The 17,052-nt window shown below is 33.8% G+C and overlaps 1 protein-coding gene and 1 pseudogene across 2 annotated transcripts; both read right to left on the minus strand.

The window, feature by feature from the left end:
• Nucleotides 1-3,728: 3,728 nt before the first annotated feature.
• Nucleotides 3,729-6,725, minus strand: LOC149559838 (alcohol dehydrogenase-like). Its single transcript, XM_089823513.1, has 4 exons — nt 6,630-6,725; nt 6,354-6,515; nt 6,013; nt 3,729-3,844 (listed from the first exon to the last, which is right to left on the minus strand). The coding sequence occupies exons 1-4, from the start codon at nt 6,657-6,659 to the stop codon at nt 3,729-3,731; spliced, it is 309 nt and encodes a 102-aa protein (XP_089679639.1). The 5' UTR covers nt 6,660-6,725.
• Nucleotides 6,726-6,816: 91 nt separating this feature from the next.
• LOC149559839 (alcohol dehydrogenase-like) lies at nt 6,817-8,604 on the minus strand (annotated as a pseudogene). Its single transcript, XR_016364205.1, has 6 exons — nt 8,291-8,604; nt 8,160-8,206; nt 7,574-7,899; nt 7,397-7,479; nt 7,146-7,221; nt 6,817-6,929 (listed from the first exon to the last, which is right to left on the minus strand). The product of XR_016364205.1 is annotated as an alcohol dehydrogenase-like (transcript).
• Nucleotides 8,605-17,052: the final 8,448 nt, after the last annotated feature.

Genomic DNA, 17,052 nt, shown 5'->3' on the forward strand with positions numbered 1-17,052 from the left:
TATCTGTATTATATTTCTCTATTTACTGTGAATTTCTATAATTTGTCATCAATCAAGATATTTGAAGATATAGAACTACAGATCTGTTTATTTAAGGAATTAATAGATAAATTATTTAAATCATTTGCTAATTGAATAAAACTTCTGTAAGCGTGTGAGAATAAATATCATAATTTCGTATTCTATATAATTAAGACTAATATTAATGAAAAATTTAAAATATTCAGGGCAATTGGAGGAATGATGTCAGCAACCAAATATATATATGCTTAAATATTTTTCATTTTTTAACCCTTTCACATTATATAAGTGTGCTTATCCTAGCACCGCGCTTGTAAAATCATAGAGTAAAATACACAAAATGAATGGTAGTTAGGATAAACCTATGGCTCTTTAAGACCATAATCTATCTGCTATATTTTCATGTCACTATTAATGCAATTGATTATTAATTATTTCAAGCTTTGTAGAGCATCTCCATTGACTATAAACATACATGATGCTAAATATTTGTTTTCCTTCTCCTCTCTCTCTTATATCCTCATCTCCACTTCATCCTACTTTACAATTGTCAACTTTAGTTAAGAACTATGATGAATGCATCTCTTGTTGAAAATATTGTGATTTTTAAAAAAATTAATTATAGACAAATACATAATCCAAATTGTTCACAAACCGAGACAATATATACATGTATTGTATTGTATATTACCATGCAAATAATTTCCTATCGGCGTAATCCTTCCACCTCCTTTTGGATGCAAGTGCTAGTTTTACTTTCACACTTCATTTTCATTGCTTGCACTCTACTTTGTTGGGCGGCTGCTAGTGGAGTACAAGAATTGTCACAACTTTTAATAGATTTTGCATAGGTATGTATTCACTTTCATTGTCCTAAAATAGTCTTCATAAAAGAAATGAAAATATCTAAATGTTTTTAGATGGTTTGAATTTCTCTTCACATGTCATGACTTTCACACTAAACCCTCAATTTATCAATTTTCCTTCAGATCCTATAGTTGTAGCCCATTATGCGTAAATCTCTGCATAATATTATGTGTAAATCTTACTTTTAAAATATAGTCTTCATAATATAGAATGCCCTAAAATATTATGTGTAAATCTCTGCATTACAGAAAATGATGTGCGAGGAACTTTATTTGGATCATGTTTTCCTTTTTAAAAGCACAATTTCATGATTTGATATTGGCCTCAATTTTCCATCATTCAAACACCTTCCCTTTAGGCATAATATTCTGCTTTGAGATCTCTAATGCTAAAACCATTTTTTTCTTTAAAATAGCATGACAATTCGATATTGTACAAGTTGAATCAGATTCATAGTATCCTCAAAATTTATATGTTATCCATGACAATTTGAACATGGGTTCTGGATCCAGCCAACACAATACCAGTTACAAAAAACATCTATTAAAGGATGGAACTTAGCTATAATTGTTAATTTAGATACTCTCACTAAGAGACCTATGTGCAAGTCCTCACACATATTAAGAAAGTCAACATAGTTTTAGAGGAGATAGACCCACTTTAATGATACGTTGTAACTGCACATTATAAGTTTTGAGCAGAAATAACGCCTACAAAAGTAGGGACACAAGAAGAGATGGATATAAAGTAGAAAGGAAACAAATCCAATGATATCACTGTATGTCATTTAGTTTTTGGATAGAGATTACAGATTGACAAGATCAAATGAGGGAAGAGGAGAAATCTCTGTGCAAGAGTACACGCGAAATCCAAATAAGGTTGATAGTGAGAGGAAGCTAAAGGTTCACCACAATTATCCATTTCAACCAATGAATTTGAGAACACAAATTATGAGATCTAAATTGAGTTAATGATAAACTAGCACTTGCATCCAAAGAAGATGCAAGAGTTATGCCGATAGACACTCGATGGTGATATCGTCCCATTTTCTTTCATCACGAGATAGCCGTTATGTCTTGGGATAGGCTAATCTCTAGACAAAATGTACTAAAGACAAAGAAGTCAAACTTTTTTTTTTCTAGATTTATGAAAACTTAGTGAAGACCAAATGCTGAAATTTTTAGAAAAATTCATGATGTTTTTTATTTTTTAAAAATTATTCCATTGTATAGTTTGTAGGGAGGATAGTCACGTCCTTATCTTTTGAGGTCTTGCTAGTGTCAAACTAAATTATTGTGTGGTTTAGTTATATTTGTTAGTCAAAGCTTCCATTAATCTATGGATCTTCTCATTTTTATTCCAAGTTACATACCCATTCTATGTGTGGAGCCCAAATTGGTCTTACAAGTTTTTGTGGGTCCCCAGAAATCATCGCTTTCTATTTTGGTGTGGATTTATGTGTACAATTTGAAAAGGTTAAAACTTATATTCTGTTGGGCCCACCTAGTGGTTGATCACTCCTGGTCTTTACTGCCCCAAAAATGTTGCACTTTGACACTATTCTAATTTTGGCCTTTAGATGGGTTACCATAATTGATTTTAATTCTAACTATGTAAATAAATATTTGAACTTTGCCCATAGCCATCACTCCTAATATTTTGGAATATTTGAGCTCTTGCTTGAGAATGTGAAATAACTTCTCCATTCCAGCAGTGATATGAGCCAATGTCTATGCCGGCATCAAATCAACATTTTACTATTTTTAAAAATTATTTTAAAACTGTATATTAAATTAAAATTTAGTTTAAAATTGCCATTTTGATGCCAGCATAGACATGGCTGTGATATGAGGTATTCAACTTCTCCATATATTTCCCACGAATTTGATTGGAGCGTTGCAACATGTGCAATTTCAGCTTGGAAACTTTGTACTCAGGTTATATACTCCTATTCTTTTCATGGTATTAAACAACTGCCATCTTTCATTTAATATTTTCAAGATGTTGAGGTTCAATCATATGGGGATAGTCCCTTCTAATTATTTCATTCCCTATAATTTTACTCTTCTTTTAAATCATTTAAAAATTGTTCCTTGTTACAAAACCTTCCATCATTATTCTAACCATTGGTTTCTCCTTACTTTGTTCTAGCATCACTATGTCCATCACTTAATTGCATTTCCCCACATTACGTGATTGATTTTAGTTAATCACATTGCACCCCTTCCATTCCCACCTTGTTATTTATTAATTAACCTCGTTTCATTAAATTTGTGCTACTTAACTAACTAGTAAAATTATTACTATTCAATGTATTCAACCTTCTCTCCAAAAATTTCTTAGTTCATTTTCTTTGATTCAAAGGCCATCGTGAAATCTATTAAATCAATCATCAATCACTCACATTTACATGTTGCAGACTTCTCCAAGCCACTAAAATCTATCGTAGAACAAAGTAGTCGCACTCTATTTGAACTTTGTATTAGTTAAAAGAATTCAATGCTTTGTTCCTTCGGTGCTCTCCAAATCATGCTTAAACTTTAAATAGAGTAATTTGAATAATCATTCTTTATGGCAAAAAAATCAAGATACTTATATTCTATATATTGTTTACATGTTTTCGGTAAAGAAATAAGATACATCATGTCTGCACCTAATAATGCCCACTAATATTTAAATCCTTTACAATAAACTAAAATTCCTCTAGGTGATTTTATTTTACTTTCATCTGCAGAAATCCTAAAATGTATTCCAATAAAAAATCTTCCCCACTATTTAAATCTGCTTGACCATCTTCCAATCAAAAAAATCTTCCACACCAATTAAATCTCCATGACCATCTAATTTTCTAGTTTAATTACACATCTCAAGCTCTCTCCTTGCAATGTATAATCAAACGCCTTGTTGATCTCAGCAAAGGAGCTTTCGTGAGTGATGAATTTCTCCAACTCAAGCTCTTGCAAAAATAGGTAAGCAAGCATTAGAAACATGGCATAGTTTAAATTCAGTGTTTCTGGATTCCATTAATTCCTAGTCAATCATGGATTCATCATAAAGGAAATTCAAAGGTTTCATCATACAAAAATTTGTTTTTAGACATGAGAGAAGAGATTTGTATAGAATCATTGAGAATTGAATATGTAATGTTCCCACTTTAGCAATTAAATTAATTTCTTACAAAGTCATTAAAAAAATTTAAAAAATTAAAAAGTGACTTTATATTTATTTAATTTATTTAATTATTGTATTACAAGGGAGAAGCTTCTAGAGTGTGTATTAATTATTGGAAAGGGAGAAGCCTTTAGTAATTTATTTTTTTAGAAGCACAATTAATTATTGTATTGCAAGGGAGAAGTTTCTAGAGAGTACATTAATTATTGGAAGGGGAAGCTTCTAGCACTTGCAATTAATTAATGTTTTAGTTCCTTCTAGAAGGGTGAAAGAAAAGGATAAATAGGGGTGACAATCTCATTGTTTAGTATTGGATGATTGTGAATTGCATTTGATAAGAGCTTGGATGTGTGAGTCACATCTCTTTCTTAGCATTAGAGGACATTCATCATCTATTGTAACATTTTAGACGTCATTCCCTTAGGATTTGGCCTTTGGAATACATTGCTATGTACTTGATTTTATCATTGTGAGAACTAATATTATTTCAGCAGTGGTTTAGTCTACAATTTGCATAAATTCCATTTTGCTCATGTTGTGTGGATTGAAACCTATGCAAAGACATTAAAATCTCTTCCACCAATTGGTTTAGTTCTTGGGCATTTCCAAGGTGCCCATTACAGTGGTATTAGAGCTTTAAGTCCTACCATCATGTGCAAGTCTTATAGGGAATTTGTGATAGCTGAATAGAGGGAAAAGTGTTTGACAAAATGTATATCAGTCCAAATCAGGAAAATGCAATGTTCAGGTTACTAGATACATTAGAGGAGTAGAATAGGTGAATGGATATGATTTTGCAACTAATGGCTAGATAGATGGGCATCAATATTGAAGATTTTTATGTTACTCCAGTACATGAGATACTTGTTTCCTCAGGTGGGATCTAGACAAGTATAGAGCCACCTAGCTATGATGTTGGTGACATGAGCATTTCAACGGAGTCAGTAGATGTGGGTTTACGCTATAGTATTATTGATTCACAATCTAGTGTTGAGTCATGTATGCAGAGTTAGGAGTCCACATATGAAGCTTTGTTAGGGGATGATGATGCAACAATAGTGGAATTAGGAGAATGTGAGGATATTGTCATATTAGTAGCCACTTCTGTGTCAGTTGAATCATCTAACAAGGTGTTTAGCAGTATGCATGTAGTTGTAGATGTGTGCTCTGATGATAGTAATTACTACTAATGAGGTGAGTGATATAGTGATAGAGTCATATTATACTATCGATCAACAAAGTGTTGTTGTTCACTTTTGGGATAGTACTATGTTCAACATGGATGCAACATTGTTTGAGTTTGATGTTGATCACTCACTTGAGTGGAGTTGGGCTCAGTTTTCACCATCTATAAAGATTCGATTTTGTGTTGCAGCAGTTGGGAAGAAGAGATTTCATAGATCTTCTATGGAGCCACCTTCTAGTGACATTCTAACTTCTACATCATCAGAACAAGTTTTGGGTGCTAGATTGCATGACATGTGGTTGGTCATGATGATGCTTGTTTACAGTTGGTTTAATGTCCACAAGGATGTCACATACTACTTCAATTGGGATCCAGGTGGAGGTTGGAGTTCATTGTATTGTTGGATTGCTTGAGGACAAGCAATTTCAAGGAGGGCGGATTGTAATGTCCCCACTTTAGCAGTTAAATTAATTTTTTATAAAGTTATTAAAAAAATAAAAAAATTAAAAGGTGACTTTATATTTATTTAATTAAATTAATTATTTTATTACAAGGGAGAAGCTTCTAGAGTGTGTATTAATTATTGGAAAGGGGGAAGCCTCTAATAATTTAATTTTCTAGAAGCACAATTAATTATTGTATTGCAAGGGAGGAGTTTTTAGAGACTGCATTAATTATTGGAAGGGGGAAGCTTCTAACACTTTCAATTAATTAATGTTTTAGTTCCTTTTAGAAGGGTGAAGGAAAAGGATAAATAAGGGTGAGACTCTCATTGTTTAGCATCAAATGATTGTGAATTTCATTTGATAAGAGCTTGGTTGTGTGAGTCACATATCTTTATTGGCATTAGAGGACATTCATCCTCTCTTGTAACATTCTAGACGTCATTCCCTTGGGGTTTGGCCTTTGGAATACATTGCTATGTACTTGATTTTATTATTGTGAGAACTAATATTATTTCAGCAATGGTTCAGTCTTCAATTTGCATAAATTCCGTCTCACTCATGTTGTATGGATTGAAACCTATACAAAGACATTAAAATCACTTTCTGCAATTGGTTCAATTTTTGGGCATTTCTAGGGTGCCCATTACAGAATAAATTTTTACCTTACTCAGATACTTCTCCACTAAACCTGGCAGATTTAACTTGGGCTTATAGTTCCCAAAGAATGTTCCTTTTAGTGTTTTCTCATTGAGGAAGTTGATAGGACTAGTTGTGAAAGCTGCATCTGAATGAGGCACTCCTACTAAAAGTGCCACGCCCCATCCCTTAAATGAAAAAAAAACATTTATTCAAGTCAGGCAGTACAACATTCAAGCATTTGCAAGCTTATCATTGATGGCGACAAAACATTTTGAGTAATATATGGAAGGGGTACATACATCATGAACACATTCAAATGCCCAGATCATTGCATTAATGTTCCCTGTACATTCCACACTGTAGTCTACTCCTCCATCAGTTTTGTCTATAATTACCTAAATCCAAAAGAAGAAATTCATCAATATTTTTGCACTTAAACATGACAAGATCCATTCAACCCATAGAACTATCCAAAAGCACAAAAGATTAGATTATAGAATTATATAGCGACATTAAGTAAAACATAAGATAACAAACCTCTTGAACAGATTTCTAGTGGTCTTTAAGGTTTATGTATTCTGTTACACTAAACTCTTTTGCTAAAAAGAAAAATCAAAGATCTTGTTAGATAAAAGAGTACAACATAGATAAAAGGTGATTTCTTTGGTCATAACATGCATCAAAGCTTTCAAACTAGAGGCATATTATGGTCAATGTATTAGTTGTTTATTGGAACCACTCCCACATAAACAACTATCATGCTGATCACAATATACCTGCTATTTAATCCTTTCCAAATCAATGTAGTTAAGCACATTTTTCAAATCTCCTAGGTACCAAATCAATGCCAATAATCTAGGAAGTTCCAGCTATTCTTGCTCCTTTGATAGCCTTAAGAAAATGAAAAGTAACATTGAATTGAAAAAAAAGAAAGGTAACACTCAATTGAGAGATTTCAATATATCAGAATCTTCTTATATATATGCATTCTACATATCTATAATATATGCAATTTTCTTATTTTTAAAACATAAAACATTTCCAATCCTAATCAGTTAATCCTTACCACAAGCCCAACACCTCCAAGACCAAATATGGCTAGGGTTAAGCCCTTCTTAGGTTTAGCCACATTCAAGGTAGCTCCCATGCCTAATTTCATACAGAATTTGAAGTACAATCCATAAAAAACATGGACAATACCCAAAAATCTTATGATATCAATTGATTTCTCATGTTAACTGACCTGTGGAAACACCGCAGCTGAGAATGCAGGTTTTGCTAAGAGGAGCTGTAGGATTTATCTTGGCAACACAACCAACATGTGCAATGGTGTATTCACTGGATGTGGATGTCCCCAGGATGTGATAAATGTGTTGTCCCTTGATAGAGAACCTTGACTTGCCATCACTAATCATAACCCCTCGGTCGGTGTTAATCCTTAGCAGATCACACATATTACTTTCTTCAGATTTGTAGTGTCTGCAATCTCCACATTCCCCTGTAAATACAGGCAGAACACGGTCTCCTTCCTTCATATCAGTTACCTATTCTCCCACGCTTTCTACCACTCTGCAATGTGCATTTAACGCTACTTATCAGTGAATGGAAATATACTTTATTTTCAAAAAATATGTAAACATGCCTGATCGATAAGCCCTTATGACTTGGATCAACCCGAATTATGCATATGATAAAACCCTAATTGACATTAGGGTTTCAAAATTGATAAGATAGGTTAGTCTATTCGCTCCTTGCTTTCGAAATTAATTCAAATATGGTAACCTAGTTTGTTCTAGAGATAGATTTGATAAATGGGGAATGGAATTTACCTCGCTACTTCATGTTCAAATATGCGTGGGAAAATAGGAGTCTGGCCCTGTAATGGAGAAGGAGCACTACACCAGTTAGGTTTAGAACGAAGAAATTATGAGCTTCTTAAAAAGGTAATGGAGGCACTGACCTTTGCCTTCCAGAAAACAAGATCTGTGCGACACAAGGAAGTGTCATAGCTTTTAATTCTGAACGTCATTGCCTGCAGAGGTGTGACTGGCACTTCCTCGATCTTCAGGGGCTCCCCTGCTACCCATGCCATGGCAGCTACTCACTTTGCATTTCTTGGAGACTATAATAGAGACAGAAAATCAGGATCTCTTATCAGGGACCTGCAAACTTGTACAACTTTCCTGTCTGCGAGAAAATGAAGAGACCGACTTCAGCATCGCAGAGAACAGAGAGCTCTTTAGCCTTTTTCAGTAGCCCCCCGAGTTTCGAGAATGTAACCTCTTGATTCAAAGTGTTTTCTATTTTTGACATATGGACTTTACCCCTCTCCATTCTATTCAGTTTGCAGACATATGCAATGGGCTCCTCACCACTCATATGTTTTATAAATACATTTACTTTGTATAAAACCAGAAATAACATCATTTATACTTCAAAATCAGTATATTTTCATATTCACCGAATAAGATGCAATCGTCCAAACTGGAGACACTAAATGCTTGTTTTCAACAAGGAGAGACGCATAGCATCTAGTTCCTGCCGTTAATAATTATAATAGAAGTTTTTAGTTGGTGTATTTAAGTTGGTTACCAAATGAAGCAAGCAAGATATCAAGATCAACTATTAGCAAATGGCAGGTCAAGTAGACTTTGGCTGAATTGTATGCTGCATCAAATAGCAGAATTAAAAATGAATTTCTTGACCTTTGGCTGAATTGGATGCTCAATCAAATAGCAGAATTAAAAATGAATTTTGATGCTAGCTTTGTCAGCAGCATATAAAAGCATTGTCTGCAAAGAAGTACAAAAGTGAATAGAAAAAGAGAATATATTCCACTTGCGTGTGTTCTACTAGATCTGCATCCATTATATGTGTAGAGTGCTATGGCATGCCTAGCAATAACAAATATAGTTACAGGCTTTGGTCAAACCTGATCCCAGTTGACTGTGTCTGCAAAAATGGCAGGGTGGTTGTATAAGTCTGGTTGAGCATTTTGACAATTCGTGGAATCAGTCCAGATGGGAACGTTTTTGCAAGCAAGCAACTAGTTCGTTTTAGAGTATTAAATAGGCCAAAGGCAATGCATTGTAATACAACACATTGTGAGTACTCTTTGTAAGGTTAAAAGACCAAAGATCAAGGAAAATTAAATTGCAAACCAAGAGTGCTATGGCTTGCTTTTCTTCTTATAAGCAATAGCAAATATAGTTATAGGCTTTGGTCAAGTGTCAGCCAGGTTCATTGTGCTTGCAAAAATGGCACGGTGGTTGTATAGGTTTGGTTGAGCCTTCCGATACTTTGTGGAATCACTCCTCCAAATTTTTATGATTGATTAGACATATTAGAAACAAAAGTTTGACAATTACAAAATGCTTGGGTACACAACGGATATTTGTCACTATTGGCCTCAAGTACTAACCCTTGCAAGCTATTTACAAAATAGTATCTTCCTTGTTCAGTTTGCATAAGTTTTGAAGACCAAATTTGCATATTTGGAGCGTCCAGGGAAGTGCTTTCCAATTATGCATTTAGGCAAGGAAATCATCAAACCTCTCAATATATTCTCAATTTTTCTTCAAACAAGATTCTTTGCTTCTCAAAATAATATTTCTTTTTTCCCTTGCCATTGTATGAAAATGACCTGTTCAGGAATTCCACGGACTATTTTGGACTTTCGATTCATTTTAGTGGCGGCTTGTCTTGGATTTCTTTCCTGTTTGTAAAACGAAGCTTTGCCGACTCTTTATTATGTGATTACACTTTTGCAAAAAATTTCACCGAGTTCTTATTCAACTTTTTTCGCAAGCAAATTTTACAGCCATTAACAAAATGACTTGATTGTGGGAATCTTTGGACTGTAACATTATTATGCTCATACTCCCACGTAGTAGTGACTTCTCCATTGGATAAATTTTGTAGTTATGTTTTGGTTAATGGCTTTTGAATTTATCATCTACATCAAAGACAAAACAATCTTCAGAGATTTAAAATATATATATAAAAACTTACTTAAACTTGAAAAGCACCCACAATTAAAACACCACAGAACTCCATCAAATTACTCTGATTAATTCAGGTGTTTTTGTATTGGAGCCTTACAAATCATGAATCATCCTTTTTTATCTACAATTGGTTAATACAAAAAACTGGGTCATGCCAATTTTATGTCGCATTGTGCCTCATTCATGGCAAAATTGGAAACAATGACAGATAAATACAAAGAATTGGTAGCAAATATAGACGAAGTTGTCTGTTAAGATCTCGATTCATTTGGAAACGTTTCCAACAAGTGTGGGAGGATTTATAGGGACAGGTCGTGGAATCAAAATACGCCGTAATATGATGAAGTAAATTTAAAACTCCTCTGTACAGTAAAGAAGAAGAAAATTAATAATAATTTCGAAATGGTAACAATCAGCGGTTGAAGGCTTGCAACCGCGGATTAGGCATCTCACTTTGAGATTGAAAAATCTTTCAAAGATCACAACTATGTTACAAGGAAAGAAAATAACTTCCAAATTTTTGGCCCTAGGGTTTGTAAAAGAAACTCTGTTTAGCCTACTTTTGAAGAAAAATTAAAACAATTTTGAGGCAAATTGATCTACAAAGAATCTTGCAAAGTGCAATAAATCAAACACACTCTGCCTAATTTAGGTGGAAGGATTTAAAAAATTGGGATGACATAGTAGTTAGGGCTTTCTTTAACACATATATTACATGCCGAAAATTGATAGAAATCTATGAGTAAAATGCTCTGCTGCTACTGGACAAGGAACTGTGGATCAACATGGTAGCCTGCTAAGCCTCCTCCATAGTAAGGATTTCTCGACATGCAGTTAAAAGCCGTCGTTTTCCTAAATGATGTCTCCTTTGTTACCTTCCCAAAAAAATTGAATTCAAGGATGAGGATTCAGATGCTTTTCCAAACCCTGCAGCGTCTGTGAGATACGTTGTGCTCAGAAAATAGCGTCCATTTCAACCTTCATGTGACTACCGCAACCCCGCGCAACTACTCCGCATGGATTGGCAGGTTTCAGAAATAAAAAGACTGGCAATTTGGTGTGAAGACTATCATATTCCTCCAACATACTGTGCAGTTCCTCATCAGATTTAATGGAGACAAGAGCATCTAGATCTTCACTAGGCAACTGGCACTTGAGCGAAACATTGCAATTCAACACCTTTGCCAACTTTGCAAGAAGATCTGTACCGAACAAAAACAACAACAAATCAATCAATAAACAAGCAAATCTAGGTATATACATAATTCATTTCTATTTAGTCTTTGTGTTCTTCTAAAATCAAAAAATTATTGATCCAAACCTGCAAAAGTGATGTTTCTGTCGACAACCATGATTCTCGTCTCGCCTCCAACATAACGGAGCTCTCCATCGGCCGGGCGAGGAAGGATTTTCCCTCCATAGCTCTACAAATACTTCACACAATTCGACCCTGAGCAATCTTCGAATTTGACGGAAGATTGATCATCAAACACAAAGGCCATCGTCACATCATCTGTTGTCATAACAGAGCGATTGCAGATGTGGAAAGGTTGAGAGAAGGGAGAAGGAACAAAAAAGGGTTGTAAGCTAATGAAGGAGCTTCCTAGCCTATTTAAATAAAATTCAATCGGATTGTGGATACCTTCTAGTATCTTGTCAAGATCTCTTGACCTAGAAGTTCTTTGTATAATCTCTAGTCACTGAGCATGTTATTGGCTAGCACTGGTGAAGCCCATTGGTACCAACTTTGAAGCTGCAAGAAAAAGAATCAAATCTAAGTAGAGTTGTATAATAAAACTAGACAGAAAACCTAGAACAACAGCTAAAACCCCAGAAAGCCCATCCAATAGGTTGGTATTGTGCAGCAACTCCATAGAATATGGATCTCCATATTGTGTGCTCAAGAAAGATCAAGGGAGCTGTAGCGGCCAGTGTAGAGTTGGCTCAAAAACACGGGTATGCACAAGTCGCGCCACTTCACCTGGCCCTTGCTCTGATGGAGGATGATTCTGGGCTACTGAAATAGAGCATTTTGTTTGCTGTGCCCTTATCTGCCTCTTGTGGAGATGAATCACTAGAATTTGTTAGGAGAGTCCTGCGCTAGGACTTGGAAAGATTGTCGACCCTGCTCCAGATGGTATTTTTCACAACAATGCTCTCAAAAATTGCATTAGACACAGTGAAGAAGCAACGAAGGAGAAAGAAGGCAGTATTATGGCAGTATGAATGTTCGAGATTTTAGAATTCACAATGTAATGGCCGACATACATTCAATGCAGACCCTTTTTTCCTGAAAACTACATTAAATGCTTAACACTGGTCATGCTCAGCATAGAAAACATCTCGGTATTAAGTATAGATCAATAGGTCTTGTTTGACTAATTTTTTGAAAATATTAATACCTGTCTCTGTGCAAGCACTGTGCTATACATTTGCACAATACAATTCAATAGAAAAACTTTATTGTTTGATTAGTTAATAGTTCAAAAAATAAATTTGCACACTGATTGTTCACTATCCGTACAAATATTTATATAATGAAACTTCATAGTTGAATAGGAATATGTAAAAATTCTAACATTTTATTAGTTGAAAGAAATTTTAGAATAAGCATCTCATGGATGCTATAGTATCCTGCCTACGGCAGGAACTAATAATAGAACTGTATGATATCCTACATATGCCACCATTAATATGCAAAATCAAATCAAATCTAAATCAAATACAAATTTGATAGACTAAATCAAATCTTAGATTCGATAGTCCAAAAATAGTTTACCATAACTGGTTTACCATATCTTGTTTTCACATGAGACAGGTTTGGGTTGAAATGCCTACCTATAATAGCCTATCGGCTAAATATGGGGAAATTTGATTGCTATAGTAGAAATGACAAAGAAGCAACTATTTTTATTGAAATTAAATTCTAGTGAATCAAATGTTTGCCATCCTACTATCGAGCATGCATATTGATTACAACGCCAAAGGTATAGGCATCCTAATTTCCAAGGAATGCATATGTCCACACAAAAAATTGTGTTACAAGAGTTACCAACTATTCAAGCAAGAGGAATGTAAGCATGCAAGGACTATATAATTGGCAAACACCATAGGGTTAAATTTCCTATAAGTGCATATAGATATAGGTGGACATTGGAGCCTATGATCTGTGTTGTTCCATGTCCAAGGTAAGCATAAGTATCAGACAATTTAGGATTCAAACTAGGAAAGCTCATTTTCAACCGAGGCTCAAATTCAACACTCTTAAAAAGAAAAGACTTGGCATATCAAAAATTAATAAAATATACATATTTACACATATTTTAAACTTGTAGACTAAGCCCTTTGACAATTAAGATTTTACGCCACAGTAAAATAATCAAATAGAAGTTACATTGATCACATACACAATATAAATGTCAATGATGGTATAAAATATAATTTAAGTCTAAAGCTTTTGGATTATTAAGTATAGTGGAAAGGAGTGAGTATCCCCCAGACAGGCTGACATTACTAGCTCTTTTTGAAGTCATGAACTTGTATCTAAAACAAGCCTCTAAATACTGCTAGTTTAAAATAATTAACAAAATCCCTGACAACTGAAATGATTTCTTAATTAGAAATGCATTGAATGAGTGAACAAATCACTACTACATTTGGGCCTGAATTGCGATAGAATTATGACAGTAACTCATCGCACAATTGACATTAGTCAGAATTGACTCCCATCAGATAGGCATCAGACTTTTGCTATTGCAAGTTGTGACGATAAGGGTTATCGACATAATTGTGATGACCATAGGTATCATAAATTGGGCTACCATTCTGGAAAACCATTCATTTTCATCGTAACAATTGTGATGGAAATCTATTGATGACATCGTTGCAATTGTGACATCTATGCAACATAAATGCTATGGGCCCCTCTATAAGCCATTGGAACCCTCTGTCACAATTGGGATGGGCATGTGGTAGGATTGACGACCGGTCGTTGCAATTGTGATGGCATGTTGTATTTCTAAAAAATAATTTGGCATCAAATGTTGAATAGCTATGATGCAATCATAGGTTAATATCAAGCTTCACTTGGTTTCAAGAATAGTTTAATATTCTTTACTAATCAGGGTCAATCATGTGAAGGTGGAAGCTCATTTTCACCCCCTGCCCCCCCCCGAACATCTAAATTCCCCGTTAATATCTAAAATCTTAAGAAAAGAATCAATGTTTAAAGTAAAAAATTGGTTCCATACTTACAAAGTAACATCATTTTCCCATCTTTTGGTGTATGTGATTTTTCTATCGCATCCAAAATAAGATCCTGCCACTCTAAATCAAGAATGCATGTGCAACTATGTTAAAATGCATGGACAAAAGACAACACTGATAAACCACAACACAATTATATTTATTTAATAGGTCTATTAAGTTTTTAAAATTATAGACCATCATCATGAACAATGTTCATGATGGTCTATAACTTAGAATACCTAATTAAAGACCTCTAATAAAAATGAAAACCTGTTGTATTTTTTAGCACCGCCTGATGTCATATGCATATGAATTGACATTGCATATTGAATTATGGTGTCCTTCTGCATTGCCTAAAACTAAGACATTCACATAATTAGTTGTCATACAATCATAGTTTATTGTTTAGCTTCACTTGGTTTCAAGAATAGTTTAATATTCTCTACTAATCAGAGCCAACCACATGAAGGTGGAAGCTCATTGCTCCCCCCACTCCCCCCCCCCCCCGCCCTCCCTCCTCTAATAAAAATGCAAACCTGTTGTATTTTTCAGCACTACCTGATGTCATATGCATATGAATTAACATTGCATATTGAATTATGGTGTCCTTCTACATTGCTTGAAACTAAGAGATTCACATAATTAGTTGTCATACAATCATAATTTATTGTTTAGCTTCACTTGGTTTGAAGAATAGTTTAATATTCTCTACTAATCAGGGCTAATAACATGAAGGTGGAAGCTCATTGCGCACCCCCCCCCCCCCCCCCAAAAAAAAAATAAAAAAATTTAAATTTAAATTCCCTTTTAACATCTAAAATCTTTAAGAAAGGATTAATCTTTAAAGTACTTGGAATGTCCTCATCGCCTCTTGCTACTCTCAGGGGAAGTCCATCTTCATTTCTTACAAGCAATTCATTACATGAGTACATCTAGGAATGTCCTCATCACCTCCTATATAAAATGAATCCAATATTGGAAAATGCCCCCTAAGAAATAATAGTTCAAGTGAAATAAACACATGAAAAATGAGAGAGAAATAGAGGAATCTACTTACCAATAGGCGTTGCCATCGTATCTATGGCCATGCTACCTATTGAGTGAGTTTTATTATTTTTCTATTGTGTTAAGATCTCTCTATTTATATACATACATGGGTGAATGCACAAAGTTGGGTCACAATTCTGTGGAAGTTAATTCCATAGAATGGACCTCTTAAAAAATGGGTACTCGATTTTAACAAATCGGCTACTCGTTATGGTTCACATGCCTGATTCGTATTCAAAAAATTGGGTACCTGATTTTTTAATATGGATTGGGTACCCAAACCATGATTTAAAAATAGGGTACCCAATTTCAAAAAACTATAAAACCCGCTTTTTATGGGGTTTTCACTCATTTTCATTGGCATTAGAAATGGGAGCTTGATTTAAGCTTACAAACAAGAACCCGTTTTTAGATTTCTATTGACCCCCAACTGCTTTTTTTTAGTGTACCAAAAATTTTACTTTGTTTTCTAGTATTTTATTTCATTGCTTTCAGTTTTACACTTTATAATTCTGTCAATTTATTGCTTTTTTTCACGTTTACTAGTTTCTAATATGTAAAATTGTAAATTTCCATTGTTAATGGTTCTCTATTTAGATTATTGTATCTATTAATTTAAATAGTTTTATATTTGTTCATTTTAATTTTTGTTTTATAGATGTTCATTTAAAAAATATTATTTTAGATGTTTCGATTATTTAATAAAATTTTTAGTGATGAATGATTAGATAAATTAGATTGTTTAAACATTTAATTACAATGATGTTTTAGATTTATTTCAGCTAAATAGTAATTAATTGTAAATTAGTTTGTAAACCATATAACAAAAAAAGTAAAGCTAACTATATTCCTAAGTGTAATCTCAACCTAGCCATAACTTTACAATAATTTAAGATCTAAACCCTAAACATTAAACGAAGTATTTAACATGCTCCCTTAACTTAAAACCACACTTTTAACTCTAAACCCTAGATTTATGTAACTCTAATTGTAAGCCCAACTCTTTAATCCTAACATTAACTAAAACTCTAATCCTAAATAATCATGTAACCAAATCCTTAACACAACCTTAGCCCTAATTATGACATAAATGTAGACTCTCTTAAATTTTATTTGTGATTTTCAATAAGTAATGTTTCCCTTCCAAATGAAATGTAATTTTAAATCCCATACTCCAAATTATGTGTCATCATATTCATTTATCATTTCATTGTTTAGTTAGATAAATTTTACAACAAAATTTTCAATAATTTAATGACCATATTTTTATTTATAAAACTACACACTAATCCAAAACATAGTATTAACCTTGATGTAAAATCTCACTCTCACCATAATTCTAAGCCTAACCCTAACACTAATTAATTTATTTTAACCATTATATAATAAAAAATGAGAAACCTAACCCTACTCATTAATTTGA

The sequence above is a fragment of the Cupressus sempervirens genome, chromosome 4, assembly GCF_028749045.1.
Source record: "Cupressus sempervirens isolate cs-2001-9-10 chromosome 4, ASM2874904v1, whole genome shotgun sequence".
Classification (NCBI taxonomy): Eukaryota; Viridiplantae; Streptophyta; class Pinopsida; order Cupressales; family Cupressaceae; genus Cupressus; species Cupressus sempervirens.

Coding starts and splice junctions, on each gene's coding strand:
- LOC149559838 (XM_089823513.1), bottom strand. CDS start 6,659: ATGATCTGGGCATTTGAATGTGTTCATGAT. Junction 6,516..6,629: donor CATTTGAATGTGTTCATGAT/GTATGTACCCCT, acceptor TTTTCATTTAAG/GGATGGGGCGTGGCACTTTT.